Source organism: Euprymna scolopes, unplaced genomic scaffold (genome assembly GCF_053919585.1).
Source record: "Euprymna scolopes isolate OS-2025 unplaced genomic scaffold, ASM5391958v1 sca16, whole genome shotgun sequence".
In the NCBI taxonomy this organism is placed as follows: Eukaryota; Metazoa; Mollusca; class Cephalopoda; order Sepiida; family Sepiolidae; genus Euprymna; species Euprymna scolopes.
Genome location: NW_027633169.1, coordinates 78,127 through 104,716, shown reverse-complemented (window position 1 = coordinate 104,716; position 26,590 = coordinate 78,127). Strand labels below are relative to the sequence as shown.

General features: G+C 32.7%; 2 protein-coding genes across 2 annotated transcripts; both read right to left on the bottom strand.

Annotated features, from left to right (window-relative positions):
- Positions 1–429: 429 nt before the first annotated feature.
- On the bottom strand, positions 430–2,217 carry LOC145273786 (beta-lactamase domain-containing protein 2-like). The gene is made up of 2 exons (XM_080127124.1): positions 1,952–2,217; positions 430–814 (listed from the first exon to the last, which is right to left on the bottom strand). The coding sequence occupies exons 1-2, from the start codon at positions 2,183–2,185 to the stop codon at positions 632–634; spliced, it is 417 nt and encodes a 138-aa protein (XP_079983250.1). The 5' UTR covers positions 2,186–2,217; the 3' UTR covers positions 430–631.
- Positions 2,218–6,498: 4,281 nt separating this feature from the next.
- On the bottom strand, positions 6,499–7,863 carry LOC145273785 (uncharacterized). The gene is made up of 2 exons (XM_080127122.1): positions 7,720–7,863; positions 6,499–6,716 (listed from the first exon to the last, which is right to left on the bottom strand). Exons 1-2 carry the CDS (start codon positions 7,820–7,822, stop codon positions 6,514–6,516), a joined length of 306 nt encoding a protein of 101 aa, XP_079983248.1. The 5' UTR covers positions 7,823–7,863; the 3' UTR covers positions 6,499–6,513.
- Between the last annotated feature and the right edge of the window lie 18,727 nt (positions 7,864–26,590).

Sequence of the window (26,590 nt, the reverse complement as noted above, 5' to 3'; positions counted from 1 at the left end):
TATATGAATATATATATATATATATATATATGTATGTATTAATATATATATTAATATATATATATATGTATTAATATATATATATATATATATATTGACAGAGTTTCCCCACTCTTCATCTGTGCCTAAATCTAAATGTAGATTCCATGAGCAAAGCTTCTTTCTTAGAACTGCACACCTGTGGAACTCTGTTTTATTTACCTGCTTTCCAGCTGACTACAATATGGCCATCTTCAAGTCCAATGTAAACAAGTTCTTGATGAGTTGTTGCCCTTAAGTAATCCAATTTACCAAATTTACACTTCTAAAGATTGTCCTTTTGACTAATTTACACTCTTTAACCCTTATCCTCGAGTGGCTTCTGGGTCTTGATAAGTGGTGATTCCTTTTTACAAAATAAAAAACAATAAAGAAAAGGTCATACACATGTTTTTGTTAGTTTTTTGCTTTTAATATAGGGAAAATTCTGAACAAGGACAAAACACTTAAATTTTGCACCAGAAAGTTCCTAACGGGGTCACACTTCAAGCATAATCAAAAGCTTAAAATTCATTACCAACTTTATTTAGAAAACAATGTGATAGTCTTTTAATCGATTAAAAGACTATCGAAGAATCCACCGCGAAGCCAATCAGTTCCCAGTTTGGATTTCCGCCAAAGAATCATACAGCGCCTCGCTCAGTCTCGTATACAATCGGCCGATGTGGTCAAACATAGCCAGGTTGTTTGTAAGATAGGCAATTCCGAGATTGTTTTGTCGGTCGGCAATACCCATCTGACCACCGAAACCCGGATGTCCAAACATGGTGTTACCCTGAAAAAGAAATTTACATCATCTATATATATACAAGCGAAATAGGATTGAAACCGCTATCTTCAGACAATTCTCACCTGGAACCGTAGGGATTCAATGTCTCTATCCACTGCGCCACGGGCCCTGAAGAGCGATCAAGGTTGGATTATGTGGTCTTATAAACCCATGTTTATTCATTATCTGATCCTACCCAAAGCTGGCCAGAGACTTACTTGGCTAAAAACGTGGTGAGACGACAACTATGGAAGGCAGTGGTTGCGTTATTTAGAAAGCCATTCTTAATATTTAGAGGGGAGAGAATTTTTAAACTTATCTGTATTTTCACCTAACAATTTATTAATTCTTAATATAGAGAGGGAGGATAATATTTTTCCATTATGGAATAGGGACCGTGCCGAAATACAAATGTTATTATTTAGAAAGCCGTTCTTAATATTGGGAGAGTGATCCTTTTTTAAATCTTCTGTATTTACACCTAACAACTTATTAATTCTTAATATAAGGAGGGTGATAGTATTTTACTATTATGGAATAGGGACTGTTCTGAAATAAAAAAGTTATTTAGAAAGCCATTCTTAATATTGAGAGAGGAAAGAATTTTTTAACTCATCTGTATTTTCACCTAACAATTTATTAATTCTTAATATAGAGAGGGAGGATAGTATTTTGCTATTATGGAATAGGGACCGTGCCGAAATACAAATGTTATTATTTAGAAAGCCGTTCTTAATATTGGGAGGGTGATCATTTTTAATTCTTCTGTACTTTCACGTAAGAATTTAATAATTCTTAATAGAAGGCAATTTAATAATTCTTAATATAAGGAGGGGGGTAGTATTTTACTATTATGGAATAGAGACCGTTCTGAAATAAAAAACTTATTCAGAAAGCCATTCTTAATATTGGGAGGGGAGAGAGTTGTTTTTAACTCGTCTGTACTTTCACCTCTCTTAAATCTTCTATACTCACACCTAACAATTTAAGATAGTATTTTACTATTATAGAATTAATCAATTTCTGGAGGTTGTCCTATACATATGAAATGATGCTGACGAAAGTGATGAGGAGGAGAAGGACGAACGAAGGGGAAGTTTCCGATGAAGTCACAGAATGACAGGAAATCATTACGAAACTTACCTTCGGGGATTTAATCAACATGAGGCCGGGTCCGAAAGAATTATTAACGCCGATCACAAGATCCAAACCTTTCACGAGCGGCACCTCCATCGCATCCAATGTTGATTCCTTGAAGAGAGTTTTGTTCTCGTGGACACCTCCATTCGAAATGATTCCGTAGAGCTTAGCGATCCCACGTGCAGTGCCATAGCCGTTGAAACTTGACATAGGGGTCAGGCGTAATTTGTAGTCCATGCATGCATCGAAAGGTGCATCATTCTGAAAAGATAAACATAAAATTACAATTTTTGAATTTTTCACATATATATATATATATATATATATATATATATATATATATTAAGTAATGTGATTTACAATTTAAAAATTAAAAAAAAAAAAAAATTTTTTAATTAAAAAATCAAATTTTAATTAAATTAAAAATCAGTTTCATAAGAAGGAACAACAACAAAGTCAATTATCTGTACGATCGTTTCGGAAATCCGTGCTTTTTATTTGTGGTATACATGAAGTCACGTAGAACAATTATACATAGTTTTTTTGGTAAGCACGGTCTCCTCATCAGCAAATTTAGGAGGATTTCTATTGAATTTACAAGACACCAAAAATAAACCTAGCATTAAAAGTAAGGCAGATGAATCTGAAAAATTGAAGTAAAATTAGTATAGGTTAGAGATAGAAATGAGTAGAAAAAATATATATTTTTTTGAATTTACATAATAAATTTGATTTAAAAATATATAGAGATAGTTACCTTTTAGTTTTTCTTTTTTTGAAATCAGGAACTGTATTTAAAGTAGTCATTTAGATGTTTGCTATAGCTTTTTATTTTATTGAATGATGAATTTTAAAAGGGCGACGCTCGTGCAGTAAATTGTTTCCGTTAGCGTATTTTGATTTAAAGACGCTACAGTTAATATCTATAGAGAGAGAATATTTATTTTGCAAGTTTTTAAGGGGAGATAATTGTCATGTGTTATTGGCTTTATTTATTATTTGATATATATATATATATATATATATATATGCATCAATTTGCTCTCTCGAATTCACTATAGTACTAATGTCAATTTAAGGAGTCATCAGTTGTTTACCATGAAACACTGTGTCGGGGATTTAAAAACAAAACAGTATATTAAATCATGGCTCCCCAGCAGTGTTGATCAAACACCACCTCCCTTAATCAAAAAGAATTTTTATGAAAATTATGGACAGAAGATGGTAAGCAAAACATACTTTACTCACATATATATATATATATATATATATATATATATATATATATATATATATATATATATATTTAAGTAGATTGTAGTTTGCTTGAATATATATATATATATATAAACATGTTTATATAACAATAAACAAATATCTATATATATATATATATATTTGTTTATTGTTATATAAACATGTTTACATCCCGCTGCTACAAACAGCCATTTGTTTCAATCAAACAACAGATATCAAATGTTGAATGAATAATGGATTTTTTTTTATTAAGTAGGAACTCTTTAAAGGTTGGAGTTAAAAAAACCCTTAAAACACAGAACTTTAATTTTGTAAAGAGGGAGGGGCAATCTAAAGAAAACTAATAAAAAAAATATAATGGAGAGAGAATGATGAGGAGGAGAAAAAAGAAATAGAGAAAGAAAATAAATAGAGAAAAAAAATATGGCGAAGAAAAAGAAAAAAACGATATAAAGGGTTATTATAAAGAAAACAAGGGCTAGAAGAGAAAAGAAAGAATGATGAAATATAGTTAAAGAGAGAAAGAGTGAAAGTAAGAATTAATAGGAAGGGAAGATTAAAATGTTAAGAGAATAGAGAAAAAGAGATTTATTATCTGCGTGTCAACTAATTTATGGACAATTATACATTACAATGACGAGACGCGTTATTACAACAACACAAACAAAAAACACAATCTTAGCGTTAAAAGCGTACATGTCAAAAGTGACAGCGAATGTAAGCAACCAACATATTTACCATCCATATATATATATATAAGTCTACAATTAATTAAGCCCTTTATACTAAATGATATAAGTTTAAAGTTTTCACGTTTTCTTTTAAATAAATATATAAAAATAATGATAAAACAATATATTAAAATTATTAATAATAATAATAACAATAATAATAATAATAATAATAATAATAATAATAAAACAGAATGAAATTAATATTTATTATCTTTTTTATATAACATATTTAGCCATAAAAGGGGATTGAAGAAAGTAAATAAGACTAATGATTAGAAAGAATAATCTACTAATATTAATGTAGATAAAAAGAATACAATACATATATATATATATATATATATATATATATATATATATATAGGTGTAACTCTATACTTATATAATTAGAAAGAATAATCTACTAATATTTATGTAGATAAAAAGAATACAATACATATATATATATATATATATACTAGCGGGGGTACCCGGCGTTGCCCGAGTGTTTGTTTCCGGGACGGGGGGGGGGAGTTTTAAAAAATGTTATGGTAGGTAAGTAGGAAGGATCAAACCCGGAGTCATGAGTAAAAGTAGGAAAATAAAGTGTGAAAAAAAAAACAAAAAAAAAACATCTGCAACGTTAACAGTTCGGCCACCAAGAAAAGTCCATTCCAGTTGTTTAGAAAAAAAAAAAAAAACCGACTACAGTAGGTCGGCGCGAACGTGAAAATATAATGTGAATTGTCCAGCACACTAACCACTACGCCACAGAGCACTGCAGCTTAGTTTAGTGATTTTAAATAACTTCACATGAAAGAACTACGAAGCCAAACCGGTGTTCTCTTCTGAACTTTTCCTTGTGAACGATCCCCAAACGGTGTTAAGTGGTGGCAGGGGGAGGAGGAATTTATTAGAGAGAAAATATTTCACCACTTCCATTGATCTTAACCGATTTTGGCCGTGACTTCTCAGCAGAAAAAGTATAGAAATCTAAGATTATCGAGGAATTTGAGAAATAATAAGCCTATAACACACCTCAGATATTGTTCTGCCGTTTGTTCATATTATATTTGCATGAAATATCTTGATTTTTAATCCTATTAATGTCAAAATCAGACGGGAAAAAATGAGTTCATTTTATTTATATATATATATATATATATATATATATATATATGGAAAAATGCGCGCATGAAAAGTAATATTCTTAAGATTTTATTAAACCTGGAAAAGTAAAGGACAAGACATTCAACCTGGAAAAGTAAAGAACAAGATATTCTAGTAAAGTAAAAAATAAGAATTTTTTAGACTTAAAATATCGCAGCTAAAAATAAAATTTGAATATTGATAAATATTTTATTTATTATTTGCATATGTTGTTGTTTATTGTTGAGTTAGAAAGGGTGTCAGTCGCTGGATTGAACTTATTTCCCCCCTATTATTTGCATATATTTATGTAGTGAAAATTGTTTGAGTAAAATTAATTCATTAGTTAGTTAGTTAGTAGATGGAATTAATAATTTTATAATTTACATAAAAATGAATTAAATGATCCTAATTATGATATAATAAAATTATTAATGTTTATTTACACCCTTTCTAACAGATTCTAGGTGTTTCCTAGTGTTGTTGGTTTCGAGGTTAAGTAGGGTTGGTATTGTTCAGTGTGTTGTATTAGAGATAAGGGTGTTATGTCTGTGTGTGGTTGTATACACGCGCGCGCGTGTGTGTGTGTTTCAATGTGTCGGTTGTGATTTATGTGTGGGTGTGTATATGTGTATGTGTATGGGTGTGCATGCGAGTGTGCCTTGCATTTCATGTTTTTGTGTGTTGATATTAAGCTCTGTTCAGTTCAGGAATGAATCTGGTGATGAAATTTTTTTCCTGTGTAAGTAAATAAAAATAATAATAATAATAATTGTCTGTTTGGAAGATTGGCATTATTTTGAAGCTGTTTCCACTGCATGTGTGCACGTGTTTTGAAACATAGAGGTGTCTGTTATCTGCAATTTTGATGTTGCTCTTATGTAAGGCCACTCTATTGCTGAAATTTTTGGTGGCGCCTATGTAGGATTTGTTGCATGTTGTGCATCTTAGTGCATATACTACATTTCTGGAGGTGCAATTTAGATCCTTTTTTATTTTGAATGTTTGTGCTGGGATTTTGAATGTGTATGTGTTACCTTCTATTATTATGTCACATACTCCACATCGCGGTTTGTTGTATTTTGTAACTCCTTTTGTAGTATGTGGGACGAGTTTTGAGGAAGTTAGGATGTGTTTTAAGTTTTTGGGTTGGCGTTTGCTTTTTATTATTTTTGTTGTTTTAAGTATGTTGTTTAGTTTGTCGTTCTGATTGAGGAGGATAAGGTTTTTTGTTATCTGTGTGAATAGTTCTGGGTTATTTGTGTTGTGTATAGAGTTCTAAGCCCGCGGATATTAGTAAATGCAAGCCTCAAGGGAGGAGGCAGGTTGGTTTTCTTTGAGTTTTGTCCTGGTTGTTTTGTTACTTTTTTTTTCTTCTTCCTTGCCATGTTGTAACGTCTAGAAAGAAAAAATGATTAATGAAAAAAAAAAAAGGGAAGAGCAAGGTTAAGAAAAACTTACGACCAAATCAGCGACGGCCCGTTCGGCGATATGGTCGTATCCATTTCCACTGAAGATCCTATATTTTATGCTCTTCCAAAAGACTTTACTGACTAGATGATACTTCTGGTCCCATAGAGACTGCATATAAACGCTGGGCCTGATCCTATACTGTTCCGAAGTCGGTGTTCCTTGGAAGAAATCGATTCCTACAAGAAGTAAAAGGAGTTCCGTTTAATGGTAATCGATACCACACGTACGGATGAAATGGATTTTTGCATTTTTTTTTTTTTATCGGAAGAGGGGGGTTGATTTTATAAATAATTATTTTTTTGTATGCTCTATTCACGACTAGCAAGGAGACCCGATGTTGTTTGTGATTGTATTCCCCACTTCCAATACTTGTATCGGAATTGGTGAACTAAGATATTGTCAACTAAATTGCTTGTTCTATTATGTGTGTGTGTGTATATATATATATATATATATATATATATATATAGAGAGAGAGAGAGAGAGAGAGAGAGAGAGAATAAATGACAAATAGGTTATATTCCAAAATTTATGATGTTGACCATCTTATAATTTACTCTTTTAATTCAGTTGACTTATACAATTCTTGACATATATATATATATATATATATATATATATATATATGATATGAAAAGAAAGCCGCCATCTTTCCAGCGTCATTGGCAACAGACTTGATGTATGTGTTTCATTTCAGTTAAGGAGTAAAGGTAAAGCCCAGAAGCTTGTCAAAACATGGGACTTCTCCTAGGTGAGAGCCATCCATTTCAATTGATGCCAGATGGGTATCAGAGTGTTGATGATGTAAGGATAGGAGTTTGGTTTTGGATGCATTAAAGGTAACTAGCCACATCTTCCCCCACTGAACCACGCACTTGAGATCAGAGGAGAGAGAATCAGAGAGAACTTTGTCATTTACAGCCTTTGATATGTTGCCGTAGATGGTCGTGTCATCAGCATAGATGTCAACGAATGATTTAAGTATCTGTTTAGGGATGTCATTGATGTAGATCAGGAAGAGAGTTGGTTTTCTGTACTATTTGAAAGCCGATTTTGCAAAAATTTTAGAAATATTCTTACATTACCAAATGGTTCTCAGAAACATTGCTACTGGAGCATGAGGACTAAAGGACAAAAAATAATAATTAAGCAAAAATTTTAGCCATATTGTTACATTACCAAACGGTTCAGTGATTTCTTCCCTCAAGATTTGGTCCACAGTTCGATTCTTCGGATCAGCTTCCATTAGAAGAACATCAACGTAAAGACCCCATGTCAGCATGTGGTATCCGAAGGCAGTCCCTATGAAATAAAGAAAAAAAAGAAGTCACCATTATCAAGGCCCGGAGGCCACTCAAGGATACAGATTAAAGAGTGTACAGTAGTACATTGGACAATATCATAGGAATCGTTAGTGGTAGAAATTCGGTAAATGGGATAAGTTAAGGGGAACCGTTCATCAAGAATTTGTTTAAGTTGAACTTGAAGATGACCATGTTGTAGTCAGTTGGAAAGTAGGAAAACGGAACAAAGTTCCACAGGCTTGCAGTTTTAAGAAAGAAGCTTTGTTCATGTTTATTTAAATTTTAAACTCTCACCATTTTACCAATAATTCACAATTAATCTCAAACCCAAAAATTGTTGCTAATAATTTACTATTAATATAACACCAAAATAATATTTGCTACTAATTTACTATTAATTCACTATTAATATCAAACATAAAAACTATTTGCTACTAATTTACTATTTAATCATTATTAATATCAACCATAACAAATATTTGCTACTAATTTACTATTTAATCATTATTAATATCAAACATAAAAAATATTTGCTACTAATTCACTATTTAATCACTATTAATATCAAACATAAAAAATATTTGCTACTAATTTACTATTTAATCATTATTAATATCAAACATAAAAAATATTTGCTACTAATTTTCTATTTAATCACTATTAATATCAAACATAAAAAATATTTGCTACTAATTCACTATTTAATCATTATTAATATCAAACATAAAAAATATTTGCTACTAATTTACTATTTAATCATTATTAATATCAAACATAAAAAATATTTGCTACTAATTCACTATTTAATCATTATTAATATCAAACATAAAAAATATTTGCTACTAATTTACTATTTAATCATTATTAATATCAAACATAAAAAATATTTGCTACTAATTTACTATTTAATCATTATTAATATCAAACATAAAAAATATTTGCTACTAATTCACTATTTAATCACTATTAATATCAAACATAAAAAATATTTGCTACTAATTTACTATTTAATCATTATTAATATCAAACATAAAAAGTATTTGCTACTAATTTACTATTTAATCATTATTAATATCAAACAAAAAAATATTTGCTACTACTTTACTATTTAATCATTATTAATATCAAACATAAAAAATATTTGCTACTAATTTACTATTTAATCACTATTAATATCAAACAAAAAAATATTTGCTACTAATTTACTAGTTAATCACTATTAATATCAAACAAAAAAATATTTGCTACTACTTTACTATTTAATCATTATTAATATCAAACAAAAAATATTTGCTACTAATTTACTATTTAATCATTATTAATATCAAACATAAAAAATATTTGCTACTACTTTACTATTTAATCACTATTAATATCAAACAAAAAAATATTTGCTACTAATTTACTATTTAATCATTATTAATATCAAACAAAAAAAATATTTGCTACTACTTTACTATTTAATCACTATTAATATCAAACATAAAAAATATTTGCTACTAATTTACTATTTAATCATTATTAATATCAAACATAAAAAATATTTGCTACTACTTTACTATTTAATCACTATTAATATCAAACATAAAAAATATTTGCTACTACTTTACTATTTAATCATTATTAATATCAAACATAAAAAGTATTTGCTACTAATTTACTATTTAATCATTATTAATATAACATAAAAAATATTTGCTACTAATTTACTATTTAATCATTATTAATATAACATAAAAAATATTTGCTATTAATTTACTATTTAATCACTATTAATATCAAACATACACATTATTTGCTACTAATTTACTATTTAATCATTATTAATATCAAACATAAAAAATATTTGCTACTAATTTACTATTTAATCACTATTAATATCAAACATAAAAAATATTTGCTACTAATTTACTATTTAATCACTATTGATATCAAACATAAAAATATTTGCTACTAATTTACTATTTAATCATTATTAAAATCAAACCAAAACATATTTGCTACTAATTTCCTATTTAATCACTATAATTATCAAACATAACAAATATTTGCTACTAATTTCCTATTAAATCATTATTAATCTCAAACCCCAAAAATATTGCTACTAATTTACTATTAAATCACTATTAATATCAAACGCAAAAAATATTTGCTACTAATTTACTATTTAATCATTATTAATATCAAACATAAAAAATATTTGCTACTAATTTACTATTTAATCACTATTAATATCAAACATTAAAAATATTTGCTACTAATTTACTATTTAATAACTATTAATATCAAACATAAAAATATTTGCTACTAATTTCCTATTTAATCACTATTAACATCAAACATAAAAAATATTTGCTACTAATTTCCTATTTAATCATTATTAATATACAAACATAAAAAATATTTGCTACTAATTTACTATTTAATCATTATTAATATACAAACATAAAAAATATTTGCTACTAATTTCCAATTTAATCACTATTAATATCAAACATAAAAAATATTTGCAACTAATTTACTATTTAATCACTATTAATATCAAACATAAAAAATATTTGCTACTAATTTCCTATTTAATCATTATTAATATCAAACATAAAAAATATTTGCTACTAATTTCCTATTTAATCATTATTAATATCAAACATCAAAAATATTTGCTACTAATTTACTATTTAATCCGTATTAATATCAAACATAAAAAATATTTGCTACTAATTTACTATTTAATCATTATTAATATCAAACATCAAAAATATTTGCTACTAATTTACTATTTAATCATTATTAATATGAAACAAAAAAATATTTGCTACTAATTTACTATTAAATCATTATTAATATCAAACATAAAAAATATTTTCTACTAATTTACTATTTAATCAATATTAATATAAAACATAAAAAATGTAGGTATAGATAGGGTGGAATACTATAGACCAAGCCTTCTCAACGTGTATTCAATTGAAAAAATTCTAAGTCCAAACAAGAGGGGATGTAGGTATAGATAGGTTAGAATCCTATAGACCAAGCCTTCTCAACGTGTATTCAATTGAAAAAATTCTAAGTCCAAACAAGAGGGGATGTAGGTATAGATAGGTTAGAATCCTATAGACCAAGCCTTCTCAACGTGTATTCAATTGAAAAAATTCTAAGTCAAAACAAGAGGGGATGTAGGTATTGATAGGTTAGAATCCTATAGACCAAGCCTTCTCAGATTGTATTCAATTGAAAAAATTCTAAGTCCAAACAAGAGGGGATGTAGGTATAGATAGGTTAGAATCCTATAGACCAAGCCTTCTCAACGTGTATTCAGTTGAAAAAATTCTAAGTCCAAACAAGAGGGGATGTAGGTATAGATAGGTTAGAATCCTATAGACCAAGCCTTCTCAACGTGTATTCAATTGAAAAAATTCTAAGTCCAAACAAGAGGGGATGTAGGTATAGATAGGTTAGAATCCTATAGACCAAGCCTTCTCAGATTGTATTCAATTGAAAAAATTCTAAGTCCAAACAAGAGGGGATGTAGGTATAGATAGGTTAGAATCCTATAGACCAAGCCTTCTCAACGTGTATTCAATTGAAAAAATTCTAAGTCCAAACAAGAGGGATGTAGGTATAGATAGGTTAGAATCCTATAGACCAAGCCTTCTCAGATTGTATTCAATTGAAAAAATTCTAAGTCCAAACAAGAGGGGATGTAGGTATAGATAGGTTAGAATCCTATAGACCAAGCCTTCTCAACGTGTATTCAATTGAAAAAATTCTAAGTCCAAACAAGAGGGGATGTAGGTATAGATAGGTTAAAATCCTATAGACCAAGCCTTCTCAGATTGTATTCAATTGAAAAAATTCTAAGTCCAAACAAGAGGGGATGTAGGTATAGATAGGTTAGAATCCTATAGACCAAGCCTTCTCAGATTGTATTCAATTGAAAAATTCTAAGTCCAAACAAGAGGGGATGTAGGTATAGATAGGTTAGAATCCTATAGACCAAGCCTTCTCAGATTGTATTCAATTAAAAAAATTCTAAGTCCAAACAAGAGGGGATGTAGGTATAGATAGGTTAGAATCCTATAGACCAAGCCTTCTCAACGTGTATTCAATTGAAAAAATTCTAAGTCCAAACAAGAGGGGATGTAGGTATAGATAGGTTAGAATCCTATAGACCAAGCCTTCTCAACGTGTATTCAATTGAAAAAATTCTAAGTCCAAACAAGAGGGGATGTAGGTATAGATAGGTTAGAATCCTATAGACCAAGCCTTCTCAATGTGTATTCAATTGAAAAAATTCTAAGTCCAAACAAGAGGGGATGTAGGTATAGATAGGTTAGAATCCTATAGACCAAGCCTTCTCAGATTGTATTCAATTGAAAAAATTCTAAGTCCAAACAAGAGGGGATGTAGGTATAGAAAGGTTAGAATCCTATAGACCAAGCCTTCTCAACGTGTATTCAATTGAAAAAATTCTAAGTCCAAACAAGAGGGGATGTAGGTATAGATAGGTTAGAATCCTATAGACCAAGCCTTCTCAGATTGTATTCAATTTAAAAAATTCTAAGTCCAAACAAGAGGGGATGTAGGTATAGATAGGTTGGAATACTATAGACCAAGCCTTCTCAACGTGTATTCAATTGAAAAAATTCTAAGTCCAAACAAGAGGGGATGTAGGTATAGATAGGTTAGAATCCTATAGACCAAGCCTTCTAAGATTGTATTCAATTGAAAAAATTCTAAGTCCAAACAAGAGGGGATGTAGGTATAGATAGGTTTGAATCCTATAGACCAAGCCTTCTCAGATTGTATTCAATTGAAAAAATTCTAAGTCCAAACAAGAGGGGATGTAGGTATAGATAGGTTAGAATCCTATAGACCAAGCCTTCTCAACGTGTATTCAATTGAAAAAATTCTAAGTCCAAACAAGAGGGGATGTAGGTATTGATAGGTTAGAATCCTATAGACCAAGCCTTCTCAGATTGTATTCAATTGAAAAAATTCTAAGTCCAAACAAGAGGGGATGTAGGTATAGATAGGTTAGAATCCTATAGACCAAGCCTTCTCAACGTGTATTCAATTGAAAAAATTCTAAGTCCAAACAAGAGGGGATGTAGGTATAGATAGGTTAGAATCCTATAGACCAAGCCTTCTCAACGTGTATTCAATTGAAAAAATTCTAAGTCCAAACAAGAGGGGATGTAGGTATAGATAGGTTAGAATCCTATAGACCAAGCCTTCTCAACGTGTATTCAATTGAAAAAATTCTAAGTCCAAACAAGAGGGGATGTAGGTATAGATAGGTTAGAATCCTATAGACCAAGCCTTCTCAACGTGTATTCAATTGAAAAAATTCTAAGTCCAAACAAGAGGGGATGTAGGTATAGATAGGTAAGAATCCTATAGACCAAGCCTTCTCAACGTGTATTCAATTGAAAAAATTCTAAGTCCAAACAAGAGGGGATGTAGGTATAGATAGGTTGGAATCCTATAGACCAAGCCTTCTCAACGTGTATTCAATTGAAAAAATTCTAAGTCCAAACAAGAGGGGATGTAGGTATAGATAGGTTAGAATCCTATAGACCAAGCCTTCTCAACGTGTATTCAATTGAAAAAATTCTAAGTCCAAACAAGAGGGGATGTAGGTATAGATAGGTTAGAATCCTATAGACCAAGCCTTCTCAACGTGTATTCAATTGAAAAAATTCTAAGTCCAAACAAGAGGGGATGTAGGTATAGATAGGTTAGAATCCTATAGACCAAGCCTTCTCAGATTGTATTCAATTGAAAAAATTCTAAGTCCAAACAAGAGGGGATGTAGGTATAGATAGGTTAGAATCCTATAGACCAAGCCTTCTCAACGTGTATTCAATTGAAAAAATTCTAAGTCCAAACAAGAGGGGATGTAGGTATAGATAGGTTAAAATCCTATAGACCAAGCCTTCTCAGATTGTATTCAATTGAAAAAATTCTAAGTCCAAACAAGAGGGGATGTAGGTATAGATAGGTTAGAATCCTATAGACCAAGCCTTCTCAGATTGTATTCAATTGAAAAATTCTAAGTCCAAACAAGAGGGGATGTAGGTATAGATAGGTTAGAATCCTATAGACCAAGCCTTCTCAGATTGTATTCAATTAAAAAAATTCTAAGTCCAAACAAGAGGGGATGTAGGTATAGATAGGTTAGAATCCTATAGACCAAGCCTTCTCAACGTGTATTCAATTGAAAAAATTCTAAGTCCAAACAAGAGGGGATGTAGGTATAGATAGGTTAGAATCCTATAGACCAAGCCTTCTCAACGTGTATTCAATTGAAAAAATTCTAAGTCCAAACAAGAGGGGATGTAGGTATAGATAGGTTAGAATCCTATAGACCAAGCCTTCTCAATGTGTATTCAATTGAAAAAATTCTAAGTCCAAACAAGAGGGGATGTAGGTATAGATAGGTTAGAATCCTATAGACCAAGCCTTCTCAGATTGTATTCAATTGAAAAAATTCTAAGTCCAAACAAGAGGGGATGTAGGTATAGAAAGGTTAGAATCCTATAGACCAAGCCTTCTCAACGTGTATTCAATTGAAAAAATTCTAAGTCCAAACAAGAGGGGATGTAGGTATAGATAGGTTAGAATCCTATAGACCAAGCCTTCTCAGATTGTATTCAATTGAAAAATTCTAAGTCCAAACAAGAGGGGATGTAGGTATAGATAGGTTAGAATCCTATAGACCAAGCCTTCTCAGATTGTATTCAATTAAAAAAATTCTAAGTCCAAACAAGAGGGGATGTAGGTATAGATAGGTTAGAATCCTATAGACCAAGCCTTCTCAACGTGTATTCAGTTGAAAAAATTCTAAGTCCAAACAAGAGGGGATGTAGGTATAGATAGGTTAGAATCCTATAGACCAAGCCTTCTCAACGTGTATTCAATTGAAAAAATTCTAAGTCCAAACAAGAGGGGATGTAGGTATAGATAGGTTAGAATCCTATAGACCAAGCCTTCTCAGATTGTATTCAATTGAAAAAATTCTAAGTCCAAACAAGAGGGGATGTAGGTATAGATAGGTTAGAATCCTATAGACCAAGCCTTCTCAACGTGTATTCAATTGAAAAAATTCTAAGTCCAAACAAGAGGGATGTAGGTATAGATAGGTTAGAATCCTATAGACCAAGCCTTCTCAGATTGTATTCAATTGAAAAAATTCTAAGTCCAAACAAGAGGGGATGTAGGTATAGATAGGTTAGAATCCTATAGACCAAGCCTTCTCAACGTGTATTCAATTGAAAAAATTCTAAGTCCAAACAAGAGGGGATGTAGGTATAGATAGGTTAAAATCCTATAGACCAAGCCTTCTCAGATTGTATTCAATTGAAAAAATTCTAAGTCCAAACAAGAGGGGATGTAGGTATAGATAGGTTAGAATCCTATAGACCAAGCCTTCTCAGATTGTATTCAATTGAAAAATTCTAAGTCCAAACAAGAGGGGATGTAGGTATAGATAGGTTAGAATCCTATAGACCAAGCCTTCTCAGATTGTATTCAATTAAAAAAATTCTAAGTCCAAACAAGAGGGGATGTAGGTATAGATAGGTTAGAATCCTATAGACCAAGCCTTCTCAACGTGTATTCAATTGAAAAAATTCTAAGTCCAAACAAGAGGGGATGTAGGTATAGATAGGTTAGAATCCTATAGACCAAGCCTTCTCAACGTGTATTCAATTGAAAAAATTCTAAGTCCAAACAAGAGGGGATGTAGGTATAGATAGGTTAGAATCCTATAGACCAAGCCTTCTCAATGTGTATTCAATTGAAAAAATTCTAAGTCCAAACAAGAGGGGATGTAGGTATAGATAGGTTAGAATCCTATAGACCAAGCCTTCTCAGATTGTATTCAATTGAAAAAATTCTAAGTCCAAACAAGAGGGGATGTAGGTATAGAAAGGTTAGAATCCTATAGACCAAGCCTTCTCAACGTGTATTCAATTGAAAAAATTCTAAGTCCAAACAAGAGGGGATGTAGGTATAGATAGGTTAGAATCCTATAGACCAAGCCTTCTCAGATTGTATTCAATTTAAAAAATTCTAAGTCCAAACAAGAGGGGATGTAGGTATAGATAGGTTGGAATACTATAGACCAAGCCTTCTCAACGTGTATTCAATTGAAAAAATTCTAAGTCCAAACAAGAGGGGATGTAGGTATAGATAGGTTAGAATCCTATAGACCAAGCCTTCTAAGATTGTATTCAATTGAAAAAATTCTAAGTCCAAACAAGAGGGGATGTAGGTATAGATAGGTTTGAATCCTATAGACCAAGCCTTCTCAGATTGTATTCAATTGAAAAAATTCTAAGTCCAAACAAGAGGGGATGTAGGTATAGATAGGTTAGAATCCTATAGACCAAGCCTTCTCAACGTGTATTCAATTGAAAAAATTCTAAGTCCAAACAAGAGGGGATGTAGGTATTGATAGGTTAGAATCCTATAGACCAAGCCTTCTCAGATTGTATTCAATTGAAAAAATTCTAAGTCCAAACAAGAGGGGATGTAGGTATAGATAGGTTAGAATCCTATAGACCAAGCCTTCTCAACGTGTATTCAATTGAAAAAATTCTAAGTCCAAACAAGAGGGGATGTAGGTATAGATAGGTTAGAATCCTATAGACCAAGCCTTCTCAACGTGTATTCAATTGAAAAAATTCTAAGTCCAAACAAGAGGGGATGTAGGTATAGATAGGTTAGAATCCTATAGACCAAGCCTTCTCAACGTGTATTCAATTGAAAAAATTCTAAGTCCAAACAAGAGGGGATGTAGGTATAGATAGGTTAGAATCCTATAGACCAAGCCTTCTCAACGTGTATTCAATTGAAAAAATTCTAAGTCCAAACAAGAGGGGATGTAGGTATAGATAGGTAAGAATCCTATAGACCAAGCCTTCTCAACGTGTATTCAATTGAAAAAATTCTAAGTCCAAACAAGAGGGGATGTAGGTATAGATAGGTTGGAATCCTATAGACCAAGCCTTCTCAACGTGTATTCAATTGAAAAAATTCTAAGTCCAAACAAGAGGGGATGTAGGTATAGATAGGTTAGAATCCTATAGACCAAGCCTTCTCAACGTGTATTCAATTGAAAAAATTCTAAGTCCAAACAAGAGGGGATGTAGGTATAGATAGGTTAGAATCCTATAGACCAAGCCTTCTCAACGTGTATTCAATTGAAAAAATTCTAAGTCCAAACAAGAGGGGATGTAGGTATAGATAGGTTAGAATCCTATAGACCAAGCCTTCTCAGATTGTATTCAATTGAAAAAATTCTAAGTCCAAACAAGAGGGGATGTAGGTATAGATAGGTTAGAATCCTATAGACCAAGCCTTCTCAACGTGTATTCAATTGAAAAAATTCTAAGTCCAAACAAGAGGGGATGTAGGTATAGATAGGTTAAAATCCTATAGACCAAGCCTTCTCAGATTGTATTCAATTGAAAAAATTCTAAGTCCAAACAAGAGGGGATGTAGGTATAGATAGGTTAGAATCCTATAGACCAAGCCTTCTCAGATTGTATTCAATTGAAAAATTCTAAGTCCAAACAAGAGGGGATGTAGGTATAGATAGGTTAGAATCCTATAGACCAAGCCTTCTCAGATTGTATTCAATTAAAAAAATTCTAAGTCCAAACAAGAGGGGATGTAGGTATAGATAGGTTAGAATCCTATAGACCAAGCCTTCTCAACGTGTATTCAATTGAAAAAATTCTAAGTCCAAACAAGAGGGGATGTAGGTATAGATAGGTTAGAATCCTATAGACCAAGCCTTCTCAACGTGTATTCAATTGAAAAAATTCTAAGTCCAAACAAGAGGGGATGTAGGTATAGATAGGTTAGAATCCTATAGACCAAGCCTTCTCAATGTGTATTCAATTGAAAAAATTCTAAGTCCAAACAAGAGGGGATGTAGGTATAGATAGGTTAGAATCCTATAGACCAAGCCTTCTCAGATTGTATTCAATTGAAAAAATTCTAAGTCCAAACAAGAGGGGATGTAGGTATAGAAAGGTTAGAATCCTATAGACCAAGCCTTCTCAACGTGTATTCAATTGAAAAAATTCTAAGTCCAAACAAGAGGGGATGTAGGTATAGATAGGTTAGAATCCTATAGACCAAGCCTTCTCAGATTGTATTCAATTTAAAAAATTCTAAGTCCAAACAAGAGGGGATGTAGGTATAGATAGGTTGGAATACTATAGACCAAGCCTTCTCAACGTGTATTCAATTGAAAAAATTCTAAGTCCAAACAAGAGGGGATGTAGGTATAGATAGGTTTGAATCCTATAGACCAAGCCTTCTCAGATTGTATTCAATTGAAAAAATTCTAAGTCCAAACAAGAGGGGATGTAGGTATAGATAGGTTAGAATCCTATAGACCAAGCCTTCTCAACGTGTATTCAATTGAAAAAATTCTAAGTCCAAACAAGAGGGGATGTAGGTATTGATAGGTTAGAATCCTATAGACCAAGCCTTCTCAGATTGTATTCAATTGAAAAAATTCTAAGTCCAAACAAGAGGGGATGTAGGTATAGATAGGTTAGAATCCTATAGACCAAGCCTTCTCAACGTGTATTCAATTGAAAAAATTCTAAGTCCAAACAAGAGGGGATGTAGGTATAGATAGGTTAGAATCCTATAGACCAAGCCTTCTCAACGTGTATTCAATTGAAAAAATTCTAAGTCCAAACAAGAGGGGATGTAGGAATAGATAGGTTAGAATCCTATAGACCAAGCCTTCTCAACGTGTATTCAATTGAAAAAATTCTAAGTCCAAACAAGAGGGGATGTAGGTATAGATAGGTAAGAATCCTATAGACCAAGCCTTCTCAACGTGTATTCAATTGAAAAAATTCTAAGTCCAAACAAGAGGGGATGTAGGTATAGATAGGTTGGAATCCTATAGACCAAGCCTTCTCAACGTGTATTCAATTGAAAAAATTCTAAGTCCAAACAAGAGGGGATGTAGGTATAGATAGGTTAGAATCCTATAGACCAAGCCTTCTCAACGTGTATTCAATTGAAAAAATTCTAAGTCCAAACAAGAGGGGATGTAGGTATAGATAGGTTAGAATCCTATAGACCAAGCCTTCTCAACGTGTATTCAATTGAAAAAATTCTAAGTCCAAACAAGAGGGGATGTAGGTATAGATAGGTTAGAATCCTATAGACCAAGCCTTCTCAACGTGTATTCAATTGAAAAAATTCTAAGTCCAAACAAGAGGGGATGTAGGTATAGATAGGTTGGAATACTATAGACCAAGCCTTCTCAACGTGTATTCAATTGAAAAAATTCTAAGTCCAAACAAGAGGGGATGTAGGTATAGATAGGTTAGAATCCTATAGACCAAGCCTTCTCAGATTGTATTCAATTGAAAAAATTCTAAGTCCAAACAAGAGGGGATGTAGGTATAGATAGGTTAGAATCCTATAGACCAAGCCTTCTCAACGTGTATTCAATTGAAAAAATTCTAAGTCCAAACAAGAGGGGATGTAGGTATAGATAGGTTAGAATCCTATAGACCAAGCCTTCTCAACGTGTATTCAATTGAAAAAATTCTAAGTCCAAACAAGAGGGGATGTAGGTATAGATAGGTTAAAATCCTATAGACCAAGCCTTCTCAGATTGTATTCAATTGAAAAAATTCTAAGTCCAAACAAGAGGGGATGTAGGTATAGATAGGTTAGAATCCTATAGACCAAGCCTTCTCAGATTGTATTCAATTGAAAAATTCTAAGTCCAAACAAGAGGGGATGTAGGTATAGATAGGTTAGAATCCTATAGACCAAGCCTTCTCAGATTGTATTCAATTAAAAAAATTCTAAGTCCAAACAAGAGGGGATGTAGGTATAGATAGGTTAGAATCCTATAGACCAAGCCTTCTCAACGTGTATTCAATTGAAAAAATTCTAAGTCCAAACAAGAGGGGATGTAGGTATAGATAGGTTAGAATCCTATAGACCAAGCCTTCTCAACGTGTATTCAATTGAAAAAATTCTAAGTCCAAACAAGAGGGGATGTAGGTATAGATAGGTTAGAATCCTATAGACCAAGCCTTCTCAATGTGTATTCAATTGAAAAAATTCTAAGTCCAAACAAGAGGGGATGTAGGTATAGATAGGTTAGAATCCTATAGACCAAGCCTTCTCAGATTGTATTCAATTGAAAAAATTCTAAGTCCAAACAAGAGGGGATGTAGGTATAGATAGGTTAGAATCCTATAGACCAAGCCTTCTCAACGTGTATTCAATTGAAAAAATTCTAAGTCCAAACAAGAGGGGATGTAGGTATAGATAGGTTAGAATCCTATAGACCAAGCCTTCTCAGATTGTATTCAATTTAAAAAATTCTAAGTCCAAACAAGAGGGGATGTAGGTATAGATAGGTTGGAATACTATAGACCAAGCCTTCTCAACGTGTATTCAATTGAAAAAATTCTAAGTCCAAACAAGAGGGGATGTAGGTATAGATAGGTTAGAATCCTATAGACCAAGCCTTCTCAGATTGTATTCAATTGAAAAAATTCTAAGTCCAAACAAGAGGGGATGTAGGTATAGATAGGTTTGAATCCTATAGACCAAGCCTTCTCAGATTGTATTCAATTGAAAAAATTCTAAGTCCAAACAAGAGGGGATGTAGGTATAGATAGGTTAGAATCCTATAGACCAAGCCTTCTCAACGTGTATTCAATTGAAAAAATTCTAAGTCCAAACAAGAGGGGATGTAGGTATTGATAGGTTAGAATCCTATAGACCAAGCCTTCTCAGATTGTATTCAATTGAAAAAATTCTAAGTCCAAACAAGAGGGGATGTATGTATAGATAGGTTAGAATCCTATAGACCAAGCCTTCTCAACGTGTATTCAATTGAAAAAATTCTAAGTCCAAACAAGAGGGGATGTAGGTATAGATAGGTTAGAATCCTATAGACCAAGCCTTCTCAACGTGTATTCAATTAAATAAATTCTAAGTCCAAACAAGAGGGGATGTAGGTATAGATAGGTTAGAATCCTATAGACCAAGCCTTCTCAACGTGTATTCAATTGAAAAAATTCTAAGTCCAAACAAGAGGGGATGTAGGTATAGATAGGTTAGAATCCTATAGACCAAGCCTTCTCAACGTGTATTCAATTGAAAAAATTCTAAGTCCAAACAAGAGGGGATGTAGGTATAGATAGGTAAGAATCCTATAGACCAAGCCTTCTCAACGTGTATTCAATTGAAAAAATTCTAAGTCCAAACAAGAGGGGATGTAGGTATAGATAGGTTGGAATCCTATAGACCAAGCCTTCTCAACGTGTATTCAATTGAAAAAATTCTAAGTCCAAACAAGAGGGGATGTAGGTATAGATAGGTTAGAATCCTATAGACCAAGCCTTCTCAACGTGTATTCAATTGAAAAAATTCTAAGTCCAAACAAGAGGGGATGTAGGTATAGATAGGTTAGAATCCTATAGACCAAGCCTTCTCAGATTGTATTCAATTGAAAAAATTCTAAGTCCAAACAAGAGGGGATGTAGGTATAGATAGGTTAGAATCCTATAGACCAAGCCTTCTCAACGTGTATTCAATTGAAAAAATTCTAAGTCCAAACAAGAGGGGATGTAGGTATAGATAGGTTAGAATCCTATAGACCAAGCCTTCTCAACGTGTATTCAATTGAAAAAATTCTAAGTCCAAACAAGAGGGGATGTAGGTATAGATAGGTTAGAATCCTATAGACCAAGCCTTCTCAACGTGTATTCAATTGAAAAAATTCTAAGTCCAAACAAGAGGGGATGTAGGTATAGATAGGTTAGAATCCTATAGACCAAGCCTTCTCAACGTGTATTCAATTGAAAAAATTCTAAGTCCAAACAAGAGGGGATGTAGGTATTGATAGGTTAGAATCCTATAGACCAAGCCTTCTCAACGTGTATTCAATTGAAAAAATTCTAAGTCCAAACAAGAGGGGATGTAGGTATAGATAGGTTAGAATCCTATAGACCAAGCCTTCTCAGATTGTATTCAATTGAAAAAATTCTAAGTCCAAACAAGAGGGGATGTAGGTATAGATAGGTTAGAATCCTATAGACCAAGCCTTCTCAACGTGTATTCAATTGAAAAAATTCTAAGTCCAAACAAGAGGGGATGTAGGTATAGATAGGTTAGAATCCTATAGACCAAGCCTTCTCAACGTGTATTCAATTGAAAAAATTCTAAGTCCAAACAAGAGGGGATGTAGGTATAGATAGGTAAGAATCCTATAGACCAAGCCTTCTCAACGTGTATTCAATTGAAAAAATTCTAAGTCCAAACAAGAGGGGATGTAGGTATAGATAGGTTAGAATCCTATAGACCAAGCCTTCTCAACGTGTATTCAATTGAAAAAATTCTAAGTCCAAACAAGAGGGGATGTAGGTATAGATAGGTTAGAATCCTATAGACCAAGCCTTCTCAACGTGTATTCAATTGAAAAAATTCTAAGTCCAAACAAGAGGGGATGTAGGTATAGATAGGTAAGAATCCTATAGACCAAGCCTTCTCAACGTGTATTCAATTGAAAAAATTCTAAGTCCAAACAAGAGGGGATGTAGGTATAGATAGGTTAGAATCCTATAGACCAAGCCTTCTCAACGTGTATTCAATTGAAAAAATTCTAAGTCCAAACAAGAGGGGATGTAGGTATAGATAGGTAAGAATCCTATAGACCAAGCCTTCTCAACGTGTATTCAATTGAAAAAATTCTAAGTCCAAACAAGAGGGGATGTAGGTATAGATAGGTTAGAATCCTATAGACCAAGCCTTCTCAACGTGTATTCAATTGAAAAAATTCTAAGTCCAAACAAGAGGGGATGTAGGTATAGATAGGTTAGAATCCTATAGACCAAGCCTTCTCAACGTGTATTCAATTGAAAAAATTCTAAGTCCAAACAAGAGGGGATGTAGGTATAGATAGGTAAGAATCCTATAGACCAAGCCTTCTCAACGTGTATTCAATTGAAAAAATTCTAAGTCCAAACAAGAGGGGATGTAGGTATAGATAGGTTAGAATCCTATAGACCAAGCCTTCTCAACGTGTATTCAATTGAAAAAATTCTAAGTCCAAACAAGAGGGGATGTAGGTATAGATAGGTTAGAATCCTATAGACCAAGCCTTCTCAACGTGTATTCAATTGAAAAAATTCTAAGTCCAAACAAGAGGGGATGTAGGTATAGATAGGTTAGAATCCTATAGACCAAGCCTTCTCAGATTGTATTCAATTTAAAAAATTCTAAGTCCAAACAAGAGGGGATGTAGGTATAGATAGGTTGGAATACTATAGACCAAGCCTTCTCAACGTGTATTCAATTGAAAAAATTCTAAGTCCAAACAAGAGGGGATGTAGGTATAGATAGGTTTGAATCCTATAGACCAAGCCTTCTCAGATTGTATTCAATTGAAAAAATTCTAAGTCCAAACAAGAGGGGATGTAGGTATAGATAGGTTAGAATCCTATAGACCAAGCCTTCTCAACGTGTATTCAATTGAAAAAATTCTAAGTCCAAACAAGAGGGGATGTAGGTATTGATAGGTTAGAATCCTATAGACCAAGCCTTCTCAGATTGTATTCAATTGAAAAAATTCTAAGTCCAAACAAGAGGGGATGTAGGTATAGATAGGTTAGAATCCTATAGACCAAGCCTTCTCAACGTGTATTCAATTGAAAAAATTCTAAGTCCAAACAAGAGGGGATGTAGGTATAGATAGGTTAGAATCCTATAGACCAAGCCTTCTCAACGTGTATTCAATTGAAAAAATTCTAAGTCCAAACAAGAGGGGATGTAGGAATAGATAGGTTAGAATCCTATAGACCAAGCCTTCTCAACGTGTATTCAATTGAAAAAATTCTAAGTCCAAACAAGAGGGGATGTAGGTATAGATAGGTAAGAATCCTATAGACCAAGCCTTCTCAACGTGTATTCAATTGAAAAAATTCTAAGTCCAAACAAGAGGGGATGTAGGTATAGATAGGTTGGAATCCTATAGACCAAGCCTTCTCAACGTGTATTCAATTGAAAAAATTCTAAGTCCAAACAAGAGGGGATGTAGGTATAGATAGGTTAGAATCCTATAGACCAAGCCTTCTCAACGTGTATTCAATTGAAAAAATTCTAAGTCCAAACAAGAGGGGATGTAGGTATAGATAGGTTAGAATCCTATAGACCAAGCCTTCTCAACGTGTATTCAATTGAAAAAATTCTAAGTCCAAACAAGAGGGGATGTAGGTATAGATAGGTTAGAATCCTATAGACCAAGCCTTCTCAACGTGTATTCAATTGAAAAAATTCTAAGTCCAAACAAGAGGGGATGTAGGTATAGATAGGTTAGAATCCTATAGACCAAGCCTTCTCAACGTGTATTCAATTGAAAAAATTCTAAGTCCAAACAAGAGGGGATGTAGGTATAGATAGGTTAGAATCCTATAGACCAAGCCTTCTCAACGTGTATTCAATTGAAAAAATTCTAAGTCCAAACAAGAGGGGATGTAGGTATAGATAGGTTAGAATCCTATAGACCAAGCCTTCTCAGATTGTATTCAATTGAAAAAATTCTAAGTCCAAACAAGAGGGGATGTAGGTATAGATAGGTTGGAATACTATAGACCAAGCCTTCTCAACGTGTATTCAATTGAAAAAATTCTAAGTCCAAACAAGAGGGGATGTAGGTATAGATAGGTTAGAATCCTATAGACCAAGCCTTCTCAGATTGTATTCAATTGAAAAAATTCTAAGTCCAAACAAGAGGGGATGTAGGTATAGATAGGTTAGAATCCTATAGACCAAGCCTTCTCAACGTGTATTCAATTGAAAAAATTCTAAGTCCAAACAAGAGGGGATGTAGGTATAGATAGGTTAGAATCCTATAGACCAAGCCTTCTCAACGTGTATTCAATTGAAAAAATTCTAAGTCCAAACAAGAGGGGATGTAGGTATAGATAGGTTAAAATCCTATAGACCAAGCCTTCTCAGATTGTATTCAATTGAAAAAATTCTAAGTCCAAACAAGAGGGGATGTAGGTATAGATAGGTTAGAATCCTATAGACCAAGCCTTCTCAGATTGTATTCAATTGAAAAATTCTAAGTCCAAACAAGAGGGGATGTAGGTATAGATAGGTTAGAATCCTATAGACCAAGCCTTCTCAGATTGTATTCAATTAAAAAAATTCTAAGTCCAAACAAGAGGGGATGTAGGTATAGATAGGTTAGAATCCTATAGACCAAGCCTTCTCAACGTGTATTCAATTGAAAAAATTCTAAGTCCAAACAAGAGGGGATGTAGGTATAGATAGGTTAGAATCCTATAGACCAAGCCTTCTCAACGTGTATTCAATTGAAAAAATTCTAAGTCCAAACAAGAGGGGATGTAGGTATAGATAGGTTAGAATCCTATAGACCAAGCCTTCTCAATGTGTATTCAATTGAAAAAATTCTAAGTCCAAACAAGAGGGGATGTAGGTATAGATAGGTTAGAATCCTATAGACCAAGCCTTCTCAGATTGTATTCAATTGAAAAAATTCTAAGTCCAAACAAGAGGGGATGTAGGTATAGATAGGTTAGAATCCTATAGACCAAGCCTTCTCAACGTGTATTCAATTGAAAAAATTCTAAGTCCAAACAAGAGGGGATGTAGGTATAGATAGGTTAGAATCCTATAGACCAAGCCTTCTCAGATTGTATTCAATTTAAAAAATTCTAAGTCCAAACAAGAGGGGATGTAGGTATAGATAGGTTGGAATACTATAGACCAAGCCTTCTCAACGTGTATTCAATTGAAAAAATTCTAAGTCCAAACAAGAGGGGATGTAGGTATAGATAGGTTAGAATCCTATAGACCAAGCCTTCTCAGATTGTATTCAATTGAAAAAATTCTAAGTCCAAACAAGAGGGGATGTAGGTATAGATAGGTTTGAATCCTATAGACCAAGCCTTCTCAGATTGTATTCAATTGAAAAAATTCTAAGTCCAAACAAGAGGGGATGTAGGTATAGATAGGTTAGAATCCTATAGACCAAGCCTTCTCAACGTGTATTCAATTGAAAAAATTCTAAGTCCAAACAAGAGGGGATGTAGGTATTGATAGGTTAGAATCCTATAGACCAAGCCTTCTCAGATTGTATTCAATTGAAAAAATTCTAAGTCCAAACAAGAGGGGATGTATGTATAGATAGGTTAGAATCCTATAGACCAAGCCTTCTCAACGTGTATTCAATTGAAAAAATTCTAAGTCCAAACAAGAGGGGATGTAGGTATAGATAGGTTAGAATCCTATAGACCAAGCCTTCTCAACGTGTATTCAATTAAATAAATTCTAAGTCCAAACAAGAGGGGATGTAGGTATAGATAGGTTAGAATCCTATAGACCAAGCCTTCTCAACGTGTATTCAATTGAAAAAATTCTAAGTCCAAACAAGAGGGGATGTAGGTATAGATAGGTTAGAATCCTATAGACCAAGCCTTCTCAACGTGTATTCAATTGAAAAAATTCTAAGTCCAAACAAGAGGGGATGTAGGTATAGATAGGTAAGAATCCTATAGACCAAGCCTTCTCAACGTGTATTCAATTGAAAAAATTCTAAGTCCAAACAAGAGGGGATGTAGGTATAGATAGGTTGGAATCCTATAGACCAAGCCTTCTCAACGTGTATTCAATTGAAAAAATTCTAAGTCCAAACAAGAGGGGATGTA

Bases quoted from the DNA above. Each gene is read 5' to 3' on its own strand.
- LOC145273785 (XM_080127122.1), bottom strand. From the start codon at position 7,822: ATGCTGACATGGGGTCTTTACGTTGATGTTCTTCTAATGGAAGCTGAT. The intron at 6,717-7,719 runs GTAATGTAACAA...TACTTCTTGTAG, and splicing joins AGAAATCACTGAACCGTTTG to GAATCGATTTCTTCCAAGGA.
- LOC145273786 (XM_080127124.1), bottom strand. From the start codon at position 2,185: ATGGACTACAAATTACGCCTGACCCCTATGTCAAGTTTCAACGGCTAT. The intron at 815-1,951 runs GTAAGTTTCGTA...TTTCTTTTTCAG, and splicing joins TGTTGATTAAATCCCCGAAG to GGTAACACCATGTTTGGACA.